Source organism: Meleagris gallopavo, chromosome 10 (genome assembly GCF_905368555.1).
Source record: "Meleagris gallopavo chromosome 10, MGAL_WU_HG_1.1, whole genome shotgun sequence".
NCBI classification, from domain to species: domain Eukaryota; kingdom Metazoa; phylum Chordata; class Aves; order Galliformes; family Phasianidae; genus Meleagris; species Meleagris gallopavo.
The window spans coordinates 23,825,256-23,842,774 of NC_139413.1; the positions used below are offsets into that span (position 1 = coordinate 23,825,256).

General features: G+C 41.2%; 1 protein-coding gene across 2 annotated transcripts in view; it reads right to left on the reverse strand.

The window, feature by feature from the left end:
- Positions 1-17,424, reverse strand: part of CC2D1B (coiled-coil and C2 domain containing 1B) — a 30,372-nt gene extending 12,948 nt beyond the window's left edge. Inside the window, exons 1-13 of one of the 2 annotated variants that reach the window (XM_010716120.3) lie at positions 16,989-17,424; positions 14,142-14,283; positions 10,751-10,863; positions 9,792-9,911; positions 8,530-8,667; positions 6,382-6,655; positions 5,778-5,902; positions 5,550-5,625; positions 4,242-4,352; positions 3,790-3,920; positions 3,172-3,244; positions 888-1,000; positions 89-281 (exon numbers count right to left, since the gene is read on the reverse strand). In XM_010716120.3, the coding sequence (XP_010714422.1) occupies positions 89-281; positions 888-1,000; positions 3,172-3,244; positions 3,790-3,920; positions 4,242-4,352; positions 5,550-5,625; positions 5,778-5,902; positions 6,382-6,655; positions 8,530-8,667; positions 9,792-9,911; positions 10,751-10,863; positions 14,142-14,283; positions 16,989-17,054 (1,675 nt within the window). In that variant the 5' untranslated portion in view covers positions 17,055-17,424. Of the gene's footprint in view, positions 1-88; positions 282-887; positions 1,001-3,171; positions 3,245-3,789; positions 3,921-4,241; positions 4,353-5,549; positions 5,626-5,777; positions 5,903-6,381; positions 6,656-8,529; positions 8,668-9,791; positions 9,912-10,750; positions 10,864-14,141; positions 14,284-16,988 lie in introns of those variants that run through there. The other variant, XM_085231374.1, reaches the window with a different exon arrangement.
- Positions 17,425-17,519: the final 95 nt, after the last annotated feature.

Sequence of the window (17,519 nt, forward strand, 5' to 3'; positions counted from 1 at the left end):
AAATCATAATGAAAAGAAGTCTTCATCAAGGTATTAGTGCAAATGACTTGCACATGGATCACGGGGAATGCTGATCCCACCACCTTACCAGCTGGAGGAAGATGATCCACTGGCTCTGCCTTGTCCGGGCTGGAGGGCGATGCAACTTGCTTTACACACTCAGGAGAGCTTTCCTCCTCAGCTACAGCAGATGGCACTGTAATGGGCTTAACAACCTGAGTCGGCTTTCCAGGCAGCTGAGCAGGCTTCTTGGCAACTGGGGCCTGTGTCAGAAGTTCATTCTACCATAACAGAAGTAATTTCATATTAAGTGCACAGAATCTAACCCAGAGGATGGTATCTCAAGCATCAATAAACCTGGTTATCACTATGCCAACCCCCTAATACCACTTTTGAGAGGTGTATAACATTCCAGACTGTGAATTCTAACTTCTGGGGTCTATAAGGAGGGCTGTGCCAGGAGGTAGCTGACCCATTGCAAGCTCCAAACCTCTGCTATAAAAGGGACAAAAGCAGTGTTCAACAACACAGTCGTTTCAAAAAGAGCAAGTGCATGCATCAAAAACATCATCCAGGAATTCTCTCCATTAAAAGCTATACTGGTTGAAAGCACAAGCATAATCAGCAACCAAATTTAGCTAGGGAAAGAAATTAAACCAAAGACTAAATGCAAATACTGCGTGACAAGACACAGTGAGTGCTGAACATCCTGGGGAAGAACAGACATAGAAACTATTGGGATGCAGGAATACAGCATAGATTTAAGCACTTCTGAATAATGTAAAGGTATGGCCAGAACCTGAAGTGTTCGCTTTGAAACTAAAGTAATCTCATTATACCAGAAGAAACAAAATTTAGACTACTAAACATATAAAAGAAACACTAACCTCGTCCTCTTCATCGTTATCCTCCATGCTTGCCAGCTTGCTGGCATTTTCCAGAACAGCAGCTATAGTTCTGTCATCATTTGGTGCTGCAACACCAGGAAGGGGGGGAAATCCTAAGGAGGAAAGAAGCAATGAGTTGTGCAATGTGTATGTTTTGTCTTCCATGTTTCTTTTCTTTTTTCTGTGAAGTTATTTCTATACAAGTATTAATTATTATATTTCGTAAGTTAGTATATCTAGACTGAGGCCAAGGCCAAAAATTTTCGCTAGGTGGGCTCAACAATAGACCTCTCACCAATATCCAAGCTTAAGGGATGATGCTAAAATGATGTAGTAGCAGAGCATGGTTTTCTATGTTCAACACCTGGCAGCCAGCCAAGGAACCTTACAACTTCAAAAAGTTGGTAGGAGATGCTCAGAAACAGTAAATAATTTAGCCTCTCTCCTTTACAAACAGAAGTGCAGCAGATTGTACAAACAGTTGCTGGTTTGTTTTTTTTTTTTCCTCTTTTACTACAGCCTCACTTTATTTGGCACACAGTCCATCAGAAAAGCAGTGATACCCCATACAACTATAAAAAAGACACAGCTGAAGTCCAGGAAATGGACTATAACACTAGCTGTCAAAGGATATGCTGGAAGTTCTATTGCAATGGAGAGGTTGCAAAGTAAAGCAAAAATACAGTAGTTAAATGTGAAGTATAAGGAGAACAATCCTTTTGATCGTTTTATTATTCTTTTAAGGATGGGAGGAAGGTTGGATGATGGAAGATAAATTCTGATTTCCATGCCACCAGTTCAGTGTCAGCTTCAAACAGCAGAGATGCTCCTGTTTTTCTAAATTAGTAAGATTTGTCTCATTAATATGTAGCAAGCATTCTTGTTGCCAGTCTCATTAGAAGGGCTAACAAATAATGACTAAACTGCTTTTGAGCTTGGAGATGGCTGCTGTGGGTACATAACTAATTTGATGTATACAGGCAGGCAGAACACAGGACCTTATGCCAATGCTCCTGTGTGACACAAGGTTCATTAGTAAGCAGCATTTCTGTCCCCATGAAGGTCAGGACTGCTACTTATCATCACCCAGATGCAATGAAACGCACTGTCAGCCCTGTATAATCTCACAGCTGGTTTCAGTGACTGCCTGACTGCTGTCTTCAACGTAAATCACACAGCTTCTAACTCCTGACTGGTCAACATGCAGCTGTGTAAAGAAATTGAGGAGTTATGCATATTTTCAGAAGGCTAAACCTGGAGTACCTCACTCTTACCACAACTGATGTTCACTACGAATTAGATTGTGTTCTAGAGCACGAGTTGCTGAACTGCTGCTTTTCAGGGGCAGATTCAAAGTAGGAGCTGTTCAAAGCACAACCTGACAGATTTGGTGCTGCCTACCTTACTACTATGTACTTTACTCCTGCTGAAGAGTTGCCATTGCCACATTTGATAGTGACAAAAAGCCACCAGATTCGTGTCCTTGAGGATTTTTTTCCCCCAAACTAGAAATTCTAAGCACCATTTTGCTGCGATGTGCATCTTATCACAAGAACACATTACACACAAGGCAAAAGGAATGATGCTCCCAAGAAAAGGAACAGTATCACACAAGCCAGAGATGAAGTATTCATAGATGACCTTGCCCAAACCTTTATAGACAAAGCACTGTTCTGAAGAAGATAAAAGAAGAGACAGAATGTCTCATGGAGTTTCATTTTCTGTCTCTGTCACTGTCTCAGTGTGACACAGGCATGATTTGTTTCATCTCTGTACACTACTTTCACTAGCCTTGAGAATGGCAGCATTCATCTGACTTGTCAAGCATTGCAAGGAGATATTTAATTAAACACAGAGATCTGAGGCTGCTACTGGGAAAAAAAAACAGAATGGGAAACATCAGGTAAAATTTTTCCAGTTTCAAAAATCTCCTTCTCCTACCCCAGAGAAAGCATATACATCCCAAGTTTATCCTTTCCTCCACAACAGGCAGAGAGTTATATTCATCATCACCTGCTCACGATTATGTTGCTTAACTCTCCCAAAAAGGGTTGCTTTCAAGTTCTGGCACTGTCAAAAAATATTTACCAGTGCAAAAGCTTGGGAGCATTTTGATAAGCAGTTTTAAAATGTATTCTTTGGTGCTAACCAAAAAGAAATGCCAGTCAACTGAACTGAAAAAAGGAGGAGACACTTCACAGGATGAGGAGGCAATACCTGCACAACTCCTGCAGAGCCCAGAGCACATGCAGAAGTTGCAATTAGGACACAGGGTCACACTTACCAGGAGGAACAGGTAGCTCAGAAAAGTTAACTTTTCTCCCTGCTTTATGGGCTCTTATGGCATCCTGGTATTGCTGTAATCAAAGGCACTCAATAAGACATAAAATGGAGTTTCATGTTAATTGTAAGTTACTAATCATTTATATTTAATTACCCCAACTATTGCAGAATACACAGTATTTTGGTATTAAGTTGTATATGCATACCACCACCTAATTCTGAAGACAATCTTGCTTCAATGATTATTTACATCTCTTTCTTGAATAGTAAAAGATGTCAGAGGGAAGTAAAAATACTGCTCTGAAACTCAAGCTTCTGCAGCTCAGAAACAGACATCACATTCTTTAAATTCTTCTGGCATGAAAGACTGAGGAGCTTTACCTTCTTCCTACTTCTTATTTACAGTACGTGCCCTGCCTCTGAATTGGTTTTATTTCAGTAGAGCTGAACACCTGTATTTTGTTTTTCCTTACAATGAAGGTTTTAGAGCTTTTACACTGAAATTCTTTCCAAATAAAAGAACGATACACAAATGATTTATCCCGAAAAATTCTTCAACAAGAGAATTACCTCCAACAGCTTTGCTAGATGCAAACAGCTTGCTATATTTGCATTTTACCTTGGCTATCCTCTCGTGCATTCTGCCTTTCCGATCATCCCCACTTGCTTTAGCTTGTGCTGCTGCCGACTTGTACTTTTCAAGCCTTTGCTGCAATGCTTCCAGCACTGTTTTTGGCTCCTGCAGGGAAGCTTGAAATAAGAAAGACAATGAAAAGCTACGTCATTCTGACTTCAAAACATATAAGCTGCCTTTTTCCTACCCTTCCTTACCTCCCGCAGAGACAAAGTTATTGCTGAAAATTCTTATATACAACTCTTCTAAAGGAAGTTTATGAATTTTTTACTTTCATTACTGGTCTATAACAAAAATCAAGATGGGATCAGTAGCAAACAAAATTTAGGAACGTAGCTGATTATACTCAATCCTACTGTACTTCACTGGAAAATACCTCAAAATACCTTCCAGCCCTGCTATCTTTATAGCTTCCTACAAAAATCCAGAAGTCCTACCTGAAGCTTCTTGGGTTTGGGAATCAAGTGCTGCAAGACCCTGAGAACTTCCCACCGAAGCTGGTACCTTTTGCTTGGATGTATCTTGTGCATTTCCTAAGCTTTCCAGATCTGCAAAGCAAAGAAAGCAGGAAGATTCACAGCATGTTCCATAAGCAGCAAGTAAATACCAATGAGTAAGAAAACCATGGACTGATCAGATCTCCTATCAGAAAGCTTTTCGGCTTCAAAAGAACATTTGGGTGTCTAGGTAAGTCTAAATTTCCCAATATTCAGAGAAAGTGCTTTACAGTAGAAAATGTGAAATACTGACTTAATTTAGGTTTGTGCTGCTTACTAAGAAGAAGAAAAAAAAGTAAAAGCATTTCAGGTATTCTAAGAATTCTCTCACAGAATATAACTTGCCACCTTGGCAGATAGGAAGCATGAAAAAAATCACTAACTTGACTAAAATATCCTAGTAACAAAATCTGTGCTGAAAAGGGAAGGAAGTAACACCTTCTATTCAGAAATCCAAGTTTCAAATAATAGTGGTTATTTTTAGAAAACTAGAAAACAATCTAGTTTCTAGTTTCATTCTGGAGACTCAAAACAATCTAACAATCTTAAAAAAATATATATCCACTACATTCATGTTCAACAGTGGAATATATCATGGGTGAGGATTCTCTCCAACACCATTTGGTGATCAGTTTACAACTTAAGAAGTCATAAGAGTCATGATTTACTGAAATAGAATAATCTGTCATCTATTTTCTTTTAATATAATAATCTACTACTTGCAGTAAATTGTCTAAAACACTGACTTGCAGAGATCAAATGTTGGTTACGATGCTAGATCCATTTTAATAAGTCTCTTACAACGATTCAAGTATATTTAATATTTTACCTTCCTAGGATTTAGACTTTAATGCATTGAAATTAACCATCATTTGTATCCTTGTTAGCGTATCTGCTGATCTCTTAATCTGAAACCTTATGAACTTCAATTGAAACACAGAACAACATTAAGTATTACAGTGAACTTTGAGAATGTGCCCTCATCCCCCTTCTCGGCCACTAAAATATTGTCTCCTGTTATCTGAAGTTACAAAAGAAGGAAAATTAGACATCAACTTTGTAATTCACAGAAATTAATATAGATAGTGATACCTCATTTTTCTTGGATGCTTTTGATTAGAATTTGAACACGCACTAAGTCTCAAACCTAGGTGATCTTTAATTCTTATAGCTTCACAATCAAATTCAGAACCATTGCACATTACAGCACAGACAGACTTCTAAAAGCTTCTATAAGGTACACCTTACCCTGAGGAGATGGAGGCATGTTCTGGAGGTCTATTGGCTGCCCACTGTCCAGAGCTTCCAAGACCACATTAAATTTCTAATGCACAGAAACAAAACAGAAGGTATATTCTAGTATGGCCAAGACTTGCTAGCTGGCACAATGAACACGTGACATCAACGAATGCAAAAGCACAGGACGTGGGTACAGCACAGGGCACATTCAGCATTTAAGATTTTCTGTGTGCATACCTTGCCTATTTTCATATATTCCTTTGCCTTTTCCAGGTCCCCTTGCTGCTTGGCTTTCAGAGCTGCTAATTTATACTCCTTCTGCCTCTTAAGTAGTATTTCTCGTGTGCCACTGCTATGGAGATCTGTGAAAATAAAATACTGAGACTTACACAAAGCATGGAATAGATGCACTTCTGGTTACATTCATCTACCTGCACATCTACCTTTGAATCACATATCCATCTTTTCCTCTCAGTTTCCAGTCCTAACAGGCTTGACAATCCCACTTTTTCCAGTTTAAAAAAAAAAGAAAATAAAGAAAAAAGACAGAGTCTTTAAATCAGGGTCTCCAAAAATCTTTAAAGCACCTAATTCCACATGTTATAACACTGGAGAAGCTGAGACACAGTCAAGATTGAACATATTGATACAATGCAGACCATAGCTCTATAGTAACATGTGATTTCACTGCCAGAGATGCACTATCCCACTGCCAACTTTATCTGAAATATTCAACAGGGAAGTGCAGACATAGGCAGCGTTTTGGAACACAGCTGAAAAATGGAGAAAGATGTAGCATTAATATCATACTGCAACAGCTTATCCTCTCAGATTATGGTACCTGTTTCCAGGGTAGGACTAGAAGCAGCATGACTCTGTAGAGATTCCAATTCCAGGTGCTGCTTTGCTTCATGTGAGTTCTTCTGCTCATCACCTGCACAAGACTCAGCTCTGCTCTCTGGTGGGACACTGACTGAATCTCCTGAATTTTCCTGATCTGCTCCTGTGGCTTGAGATATGTGAGACGAGCTTTTTCCTATTGCAACAGGAGGTGGCACTTCTTCCTCATTGATTTTTTTGCCTCTCTTCACTGCAGCCAGCATGGTTTCCAGTGTCTGGGAGAGATGGAACACCGAAGTTGGTAGGTGTTTTCATCAAATATAGTGCTAGCATAAAATCATTAAAACATGAATTAATTCTCCTACTCATGGTGAGATCTATTACATCACATCACAAGAGATGGATGTCCTTTAGCATTCCCTCTTTTACTGCAAGGGCAACATCAGCACTAGGGAAAGGTGCCCAATTATCAGATTAACACAGTGCAAAAGACTTGCTACACAAACTAGGTAATTGAAAGTGGCAGAGCACCTGCAAGTATCAGACCATTGATGTGGAACAGTCAGCTTTCTGACAGACAATAACCAAGGAAGCTATTGCTGAAATGTCACTTCAAAATTGTATTTAGGGAAAGAAGGAGTCCACATACTTGTTTTGTGGGGATGAGAAAAATCATTAAACTAGAAATGGCACAGCTGGTGACTTACGGCAATAAGCTCCCACCATCATTAACATGGGTTAACTGCTAGTCACACAGTTCCTACTTGTGGCAGAGAAAGGGTTTAAAGAAACCATTTTTTTTTTTTTTTTTTTTTATTTAAAGTTCAGACAAAGAAGCATCATGATCTTAAAGCCAAACTAGAAGTTTTTACTTCATTCATGTTCCACAGAAACTGAAATTGAAGCACAGAAAGACAACAACATCTCATCAGTGCCAGAATCACTGCTACTCTCAGTTAGCTGAGGCACTGTTTGACCTACTAAGTAACAGTGGGACATATAATTTGACTAACAGCATGTGAGACTGGAGTTCAGACCAGCCCAGGAACACACACGCAGCTCTCTCCTCCTCATGTGTTACCTGAAACATGGAATTAGACTCTCTGGGATTAAAGTTCAGTTCCAGGAATCAAGCACGAGATAACTGTACACCATCTGCTAGAGTGTCATCTAGCTAATTAGGAACTGTGAGCAGTGAAGTAAGATCCAGTCTACTAACCTTAGCTACACCACTTAAGCACATGGAAGCTCCCTACCTTGAAAAACAAAGCAAAGGAAGAGACAAACAGAGCACTAGATTTCCTTATTTGGTGAGCAAACCAGTTCTGCTATCCCTCTTGCTCTCCCTAAAGGTCAGGTGGTTACATGTACATTCAATTCAGAGTAAAGTGGCAGAGGACACACACAGCAATATCCCTTCTTGTGCATTTCCTTTTCTGGGTTTGGCCTCAGTCACTCCCTCTGCACACTTGGTAGCCAAACAGACATTACGCTCTTCCCTCACTGAAAGATAAAGCTTTGCTCAACAAGACAGTCTGCTGCTGTCTGAGACAATGCAGGAGATCAGAGAACAGGGAAATAGACACTGCACAGCAGCAATCACCAAGCACTACCAAACTAACGGCAAGCACGCCACCTGGCTGAAAACATGCAGAGCTAGAGAAGCTGCTTCTTGCTGCAATCTGTAATGGTTCTAATGAAAAATCCCATTTCATTCATTTTCAAGCCCACCCATGGAAAGGTAGCCTGTCTTGGTCTCACAGAACCAAATGGAAGGGGGTATCATGGCAGGTGTATGCATTAGGAAAGCTCCTAAACTGTGAGTTCAAGTAACAATTAACAGTCATTACAGGTAAAATTCAGATCTAGATGGGCAGGTTCAACACCAGCATTTACCATATTCCCTGCCTCCAACTGCTGCTAGGTACATTCAACAGAAAAAGAGCTGATGCACAGACATATGAAAGTACACTTTACCTGTGTATTTACTATGCAGGAACACTAGTAAATGTTTTTACATTAACTCAAGGCAGTGTATTAGAATTTCTCTCCCATTTCAGCAATTTCACACATCTGAAAAGACTGAACTACACCTCAGAGAACTGATTTTGTCACCTCCTTGTTCACACAACTTACGAATCTAACTTACCTTAAGGCCTCTTTCGTACCGCCGTAGTTTGGCACTCTCACCCAAGTCCTTTGCGTTAGAAATTGCCGTCCTATAGTTAACAATTCTCTTCTCTATTGTCTGCTGCAGCTCACTGGTGACAGCAGCAAGCGAGGTGGTCTCAGAAGAAATAAGACAAATCAAGAAAACTTACTTCATCAAACTATAGGATCTTTTGCACAGCACTGAAAAGCAAGCACTCTTCTTCAAACACACTCACATTAGCAACAAACGCAAAGATGGAGCGGTCTCCAAAACAGAGCAGTACTTGTACTACACTAACAGTTCCTGGATCCATCTCTGGGCTCTCTCTCAAAGGCGCAATAGAGCAGAATGGGTGGAGACATTTAGAAAATTCAGTCAACAGGGTAACAGGAGCCATGTGGTCAGAGAGTAGGTGAGGGAGAACAGTAAGGCCTTTCAAATACCACACAGCAAAGGGTGCGAATAAATATTTTGGCACAAATCTTTTCTCCTTTTCTAAACATGCTGGTTGACGTCCCTCAGGGGCTCTTCTACTTGGTTTTACTATAAGAACTCTTCTTCCTACAGCCTGAGATTAGGTCAGTGACACAAGCAGCCTAAGCAAAGTTATTAGTACTACTTACAAATGCTCCACAGCTACAGAGACATTGCAGATGGCTGCCGATGTAATTACTGCTATAATTACTACTATTATCTCTACAGCAACTCTGACAGACTCATTAATGGGCACAATGCACGAGGGCACTGGAATCTGCAGCACACAACAGAAACAGGGCAATAACTGAATAATGGATTTAAATGCATGAGGATTGACAAGTTGAACTGAGAAGGCTAAGGCTACTGAGAAATAAAATCCACCAAGATGTCAGAGATACTGAGTTATATTGGGTCTCGCTATCTCAGCTCACAGCTTAATGGTCAGAGAAGGAAGTCACAAACTTTAGAAGTGAACAGCTATTTACATGCTCATACACAAAATGAGGTGTAAGGCATACTGGATTCTGTTTACCTCCTTGATTCTATGCTTACACTGAAAGGCATCCTTGGAACAAAACAAAAAACAATCATTCAACTCTATAAATACAGCACTGGTTCCCACAGAGAAGACAGCAATAGTGTAGTTTTTCCTTCCCTCAAGGACAAAAGGGTCTCTCTCTCATTTGTTACCTTGTACTACTGTTTATCATGAAAGTGATTCAGCAAAACTGTCAGAAAGCTTCAGCAAAACTTTATGTCAGAAACATAAAGCTCTCTCCTACCTGTGGTTGCAGTTCAGGTTGCTCATTTTCTGCTTCAGCTACAGACTGCTCCATTGTTACTGTTTCATCCTCACAGCTTCCCGTCTCACCTTCCACTCCCAGAACTTCTTGCAATTCTGCCTGAAGCAAAAGTCAACAGTTCTTCAAAATTTTCTACTGCCTCAAAATACAAAACAAATGAACTCCCCAGTTCCTTTGGATGGACCTTAAACACAGAGAATCTTAAACATCTCATATCTCAGATACTTCTGTATTTATTTTAAAGAAATTGTTTCCATGAATTCCACTTGTATCCACAATGGAAAGCCAGATACTAAAAAGCCAGACTGCAGCTCAAGGATCACCACACAAGATTGTGGTTAAAGATCTGAACTAGAGAAGTACTTTCAAGACATCATCAAAACCTACGAAACTTCAGAAAATCATCCTTTAACACCGGATGTTAAAAATGCTGCCTAACACTCTTTTCCAAAAAGCTAGCCAAAAAGGAATTATTTGGGATCTTCCTCTCAGGCCAAGCACTTCTAGCAATAGCAAAATAGTCATATACGTCACTCTAAGGAGAACGTTTGATCCTATACTGCACTGTCTGACACAGAAAGGGATTCTCACTGTTCTCCTACTCCTCTTAGACTATCACACATTTGAATGTGCCGTGGTTTGAAGAGTTAATCTGTCATCTTTTCGGGGAAGCCAGTTGGTGAGGGTTGCCAATAAAGACTTCGTTTGACTCTTTCTCTGTATTATCTCACATTCCTTTTAATAAATTACTTTCTCCTATCTCAATCCGGTTTTATTCCTCTTCCTTCTCTTGAGGGGAGGGAGGAGTTTCACATGATTAACTCTTCAAACAGAAGAGCAGAAGAAGTGACATAATGTTAGCTAGGAAACTCTGTCACTGTATCCTTGTATGGAGTATTTTGCATGCTTAAACTTCTTGCTAACAAAGTTACACATACCAACAGATCTGTATCTTTCTCCAAGTCTTCATCCTCTGCTTCCTCCTCATCTTCATTCAGGTCCTTCATGCACTCTGCAGCCATCTTTTCAATATGATCCATGGGCAGAGGAGCTGCAAAAGAAACCACAAAGAGATATAAGCCCTGGACAACAGTTATGCAGTCATTGAATACAAACTCTGAAGCTGTATCTACTGGCTGAAAGACAGCAGTGACTTTGCTTCCTCTGTATCTTTGATAAGAGTCACAGGTAAACAAGAGTATACTCATGGATAAAGGACAAACACTGGGGAAATGAACATCTCAGAAAAAGAAAAGCTACAACAGCGTTTCTGAAGGTGACAGCCAAGGTAGGCAATGACACAATGACTGCATCCAATAACCCAGCTCTTTAGTAAAACAAGGAGTCCGAGCTGCAAAATGGTGAGCATCACAATAAACAAGTATATATGGTGGAACACAACAGTGCTCAGAAAACATAGCTGCAGAAGAGAAAGATGCTGTGCCAGGTTTGCACAGCAATGACGTTTAAGACTGAGGAAGACAAACAGGTAGGTCTAGATGAAACAAGTGGCTCAGGGAAAAATTACTAGAAGTCTCTAGTTAAGTTCCTAGGCTAATTTAAGATAAATATTTCTGTGATATTATTTACAGAAATAGCTAGCAATAATTACAGTTTCATCGTGTAAGATTTCAATTTTCCACAGAAAAATCAGAAAATCATACTGACTATTCTTAGATGTTTTGTCAAAACTGTATTCCTCACGTTAAGATAAAATACAATGGTGTCACAAGAACAAATTAATATAAACCATCCATGAATAAATCCAATTACACGCTTCTATCCATGAAAGGAAATTACTGAAGCAGCCTTTGTTCCCAGTAGGAACAAAGATCTGAACTAGTTTTAGGCTCATGATAGATACTTATAAAAGGCATTTATGACATGATTGTGCATATTAACAAAGTCTTGTCTTGGCAGCCTTATCAGATCTTTCTGTTCTGCATCCTTTGCCTCACGTCAGTTTACCCTTAACAAGATGTAATTTACTGCTGTATAACCTTTGGTTGAAAGATTAAATTCTGATTCTCTATGGAACAGAAACACTCCATAGCTGATCCAAAGTACCAACAAAGTACCAAGAAGTATTTTTCCCACTTCTTTCCCATTTCTACTCTTCTGATATTGAACTCAGATGAGGTAAAAGTACCCCAGCTCCCAAGGACCTGCACACATGGATTTGATCAAGTTAGCTCACAAACAGAGGCAGCTTCAACAGTTAGATGGATAAGATGCAGACACTGAATCTCAGCACTCTTGCCTTGAAAATTTTTGTTCGCACTTTCATCACACTGATCACCCTGGCTCAACTCAGAACACTCCAAAACACAAACCCTTTGTCTGAGAGCACTGTTCAAGCATTCCCTGAGCTCCAGCAGCTCAGAGCCATGCCCACTGCCCAGGGGAGCCTGTTCCATGCCCACTGTCCTCTGGTGCAGAACCTTTTTCTAAAACCCAGCCTGGCCCTCTTCTGACACAGAATCAGTGCAATAAACTTGATGAAACTTGATTCCCCTCTTCAGCCTAAAAGCAAAAGCAGGCCACTGGCACAGAGATCTGCTATACGAATCAGGAAAAACACTTTCTTCTACCTTCTTAACTACACTTTTGCATTTTATGCATTATCATCTCATTCCCTGAGATTTTCCTCTTTCCATATCTTTACTGCTACTCTGTGCTGTCATTTTTCTTCAGGCTCCTGGTCTTTGTCCTGAGAACTCTTCTGAACTCTTCCTTGCCAAGTTCTCACCTTTACTTCATACCACGCTTAACCGAAATCTCCTTTAACTATTCACTTCCTCCACACATTCTCGAAAGTGGAGATAATTGCACACAAATACCAACTGTCCACACGAATGACTCTGATACCTCCCTACACAGATATATCTCTTACTTCATCACAGAATGGCCAGGATTGGAAGGGATCCTCAAGGACCATGAATCTCCAACCCCCTGCCACATGCAGGGCCTCCAACCTCCCTATTTAATACTAGACCAGGCTGCCCGGTCCCATCCAATCTGGCCTTGTAAATGGAACTAAAAGAGACCACATCCCTCTCCTGAATTTGCTGAATGAGATGAAAATTAGCCCAAAGTTCATCTGCTTCAATGATTTAAGTTACTCTATCAGTGCTGTAGTACCTCTATCAAACACACTACCAGTGTATGTGACACATAGCAAAACTCTGCAATCAGGACAGCAGGCAAGTGGCTGCACTTCAAGGGTCAGATTATCCCTTACCTGAAGCCCCTCTACAGAGACAGTATCAACCAAGCTTCCCTGGATAGCTGGTTCCACTCTAACCCAGTATGGCAAGCTGAGGCTAGAATTTCAAGCATCTCAGTAGCTGACCAACTGACATTTATGGTTGCAGATAGCAGAGATTTCTGTACTTGAGATGTTGCGTCAGTACAGCTTTTGCTGCCTGCAACAAGGTACAGACAGATCACTTCTACCCTACCTATCACAGCTCTAGAATATAAATCTAGGAGTCAGTTACTGCACCACGTGCTCAGTTATCCTCTCCCTTGTAAGCACAGCAGTGTTCCTGCAGGCAGGTGACCAGACCAAGGAAGTGTTTCAGCTGAAAACCTAGCACAACAAGAGAAGTTTGTTTTTATAGCTGTGTTTCCTGAACCAGCTCACCCTGCACCTCCAAAAAGCATACTAATTTGGGAGTAGAGCTTGTCCACTTGTAAACTGCCCCACTCTGCAACAATCTTGACAGTAGCTTACAGAAAACCTATAAAACATTGCATAGCTGTAAGTAAACACCATTAGACAGATTAGCAGTAGATTTGTAAAATATTAACAATAACAACTATATTTTCCAAGAAACACTAAGCCGCCTGAATAACACGAGTTATCAGATCCTCCCAGTAACTCCAACGCTTCCAGAATCTCTCTCCTAAAAGAATATTTTGTTTTAGTTACAGTATCCAAGTAACTAAGAATATAATGCTTATTCAGTAAATTCACTCTAAGCAAAAGAACAACCAATCAGTCCAGCCTGCACAAGAAACATGATTTCTATTTTAAACTCATCTAGCACCTACCACCACGTGTTATGACACCATGCACTAAATTGACAAGCATGTCTTAATTTAGTCATTATTAAATTAGCTAGCCATCATATATGTTTTCCCTGTATTAACAAGAACACAGACAAATTCCTCACACTTTTTGCATTAACGACTGTTACCTTTTAAAATTGAATACAGCTTCTACAAGTGGTGCAAAAACTTTTCAGATAAATCAATGACTTGTAAATAAATCTTTAAGAAATTATTCAGGTTGTCAGTAGATAAAATCCTGAGACTTGGACTTACTTTTTCCTTTTGGTTTGGTTTTCCCTTCTTTCACCTTTGCTCCTGTGATAGCAGCAAGCTCTGCTTCTAGATCACCATCATCCCCACCTTCCTCTGCACTCAGTAGCATCTCTTCAGGATTGAAATCTACAAACAGCCCCAGCTGGAGCCAAGGGAAAGAAAAAAAGTTGTGCTATGAGAAAGAAATGACACTCAAAAACATCACCCTGCATAGATTATTTAAACATTTTTTCTTTTTCTTTTTTAAAGCCAACTATAACATCGCTTCTATTACCAAAACAACACACACAAAGCATTCGTGACTGAAACGCAGTGCACAAATCTTAATAAGCAATGAATACGCCCTATAGAAACTCTACATTATCAATGATTTTTAAAAATAAAATCTAATAGCTTGCCACAACCAGACAAAATGATGGCTGTTATCATTAAGCAGATATCATCAAGGAAGTTCAGGGCAGCTCCTGTAACAACTAAGCTAAAGAAATATTTAATCACCATTCACAAATACAGGTCTGACATGTGCACGCAGAGACTTCACCCTTGTCTTTTGGAACAAGCTACATTTGCACATACAGAACCATCTTCTATCTTATTAACTCAGCACATAAACAACCAAAAAGAGGAAACACACACACAGAAACGTGACCAATGTCTAAGTTACACTGGGAAAAACAATCAAGTGTTCAAAATAGATTATCGCTATAGCTAAGTGACAGCACCTCAGGGAAGACTATTAACAGTACTCAGAATGTGACAGAAGACTGCCTTTAAATTTTGCAAAACACACCAAAAAAAAAAAAATATCAGAGATACCTCTGAAATCTTAATCTGAAAGATGCTATTCTAAAACGTCATTTTGACACAACTGTTCTATTGCTAAAGTACCTAACTGACCCAGGAATAAAAGCATTCTTGATGTAAAGAATGTTAATGATTTATTTCTAATAAACATGAATTAGCCGAATTCCACTCATCATGTGAGGTACACAGAGCAGCTTTTCTGAGATTTTTTCAAAGCACAAAGCCCTTTTGGTGCACCGATCTTCACAAAGCCAAGCAGGTAGCAGCTCAACTCCATTCTAGCATCAGAGTAAAAAAAAAAGTTACCATTATTACAAGGATTAACAATCTTCCCCTGACTTGGAGGATCTGCAGTGCTGCCAAGGCTTGAAGCTGGCTGTCAGTTTTTCAACTAGAGCTATTCAGTAATAACTTTTTTTTTAAACCCTGTAGGAACCAAGGTACTGGTGGCTCTTTTATAACCCCAAAGAAGAAGATAAGACATAGCTGAGAAACACTGAGTGCAAGGATCAGGAACAAAGCAGCAGCTGTATGTTTGCTAGCCATGGTCCTGCCCTTGACATTCAGTAAGGTACTGAACTGGTAGATGAATCACTCCCTGCCTTCTTCCATCTTCTGTAAAACAAAACTAACGTATCTGTAGTCTTGTATAGAATGGAAAGAAGGTCCAGACAAGATTTAATCAGGAAACGTCTGTAACAGTGATCTAAAGACTCAAGTTCAACAGAATAGACAGTCGTATCTGTTATCAGTATGAAACACTGATGATTACTGTGCTACAAGCATAGGCAAAGAAGTCAAGAACAGAATCCAGCAGTTCTAGGGCTGAGTCCTCAATCTGATCAGCAAGGCAAATTTTCCATGAAGTTACTGCATCAAGTTTTTGCTTTCTCCAACTTCTTCAAGCATTTCTTTAATACCCTCATACGGTTCAGAAATAGCTAGTCACATTCATTTGCAAGTGAACAAGCCCTTAGCATATTCAAGAAATAATCCAAGCTGTAAGCTGTAACCATATAGAAATAAAAACTGGTAAAATACGTTAGTCAGATCTTTTATTTTTTTCCTTTCTTAGGGAGAAGGAAACATACTTCCATCACTTACGTCTTCCCTTCCTCAAAAAAGGTAATTAAATGCTACTCCTCTAACTGAGAAATACAAATGATTGTATTGGAGCAAAAGTGACTTCATAGATCTCTAACAGAACCATTCTGCCTCTGGTATAAGGATACTGATTCCACCAGAACAGAGTAACTTACCTAGGATCCCATTTCAGTCTCTTCTCCTATTTCCCTATTTTTGCATCAGCTATTCCTCCAAAGCTTAATCAGCTTCCATTTTAGATCTAACTGATTTTGGAACTTTAATGAGCACTCGCTCTCTGCCACCACTTCCATTTACATATCCACAATTTTGCCTGGGTCAAATTGCTTTCTTTACGCTTTTCTGAACTTCTTCCCAAGCCTGCTCACCATTACCAGATTCGTGGCTCTCTCATCAAGACTTCTGAAACTACATCCAAATGAAACGAGTACAAACAGAACCAACTTGCAGGCACACCTAAGCTCTCAATGATTAAGCAGTAACTACCGAGCAGTGACAGCAGCTAATCAGTCCATCTGTTAAAGGAAGAATAACCTCACAGAAGGCAATAAACTGTTGCTTTACTGTTTTCCCATCTCTGACCCTGAATTTGTTACTTAATATTCTAGTCTTACTCCTCCGCTTTTACAAGTATGAGAAGAAATTCAATATAGAGACTGAATTTACGATTAAATCTCAAAACAAGTGATTAGGAAACTACCCTAAGTGTGAGTCATAAGGTCTGCTACAAAGATTACAGCGTGACAGCACGGCGGCTTCCTCGCAAGGCCTTACTCCACGCATACTGCCCGTCACGTTACTTTAGGAAGAAGGCACTAAAGGAGGAAGCACAAAACAACCGACAGGCAACTGGAAGTAGTTCCGAGCCTCCCGCAGGACAGCGGCGAGGTCTGAGCGGGCCGCCCTACCCGCGGCACCCCGGCCCTTCGCCTTCCTCACCTGCTTCGCCACCGCGGCTCCCTGGCCCTTGGCCTGAGGGCTTTTCTTGTGCCTCCTGCCCAGCATGCCGCCGGCGGACCTCAGCGCACAAACAAGGAGCGCGGCGTCAGCGTGCCCGGCCGCCTCGAGGCAGCGCCAGCGGGCCGCGACCCCGAGCAACGGCCGCCGGTCCCCCGCCCCGCTTCGTGCCCGCGGGAACCCCGCCCGGAGTGGGCGAGGCGACGGCGCTGCCCCCCTCCCCTCAGCGCAGGGAGGAGCCCGCGGAGGCGACGGGCCGAGCGCCGCTTAGTAAGTGACCGCCGCCTCCCGGCCCGCCTCGGCACCCGGCCCACCTCCGCCTCACTCCGCCGCCCCCCAGCACGCAGCCCGCCCGGCCCGGGGACGCCTGGGCCGCAGCTCCGGGACGGCGGTGCGCCTGCGCGGTGGGCGGGGCCGGGAGCAGCGCCGGGAGGGGGGCGGGCAGCGCCGGTACAGCCGCGGCCTGACGCGTACCGCCCTGCGTGGGCTGGGCGCGTTGACTTCTAACAGCCG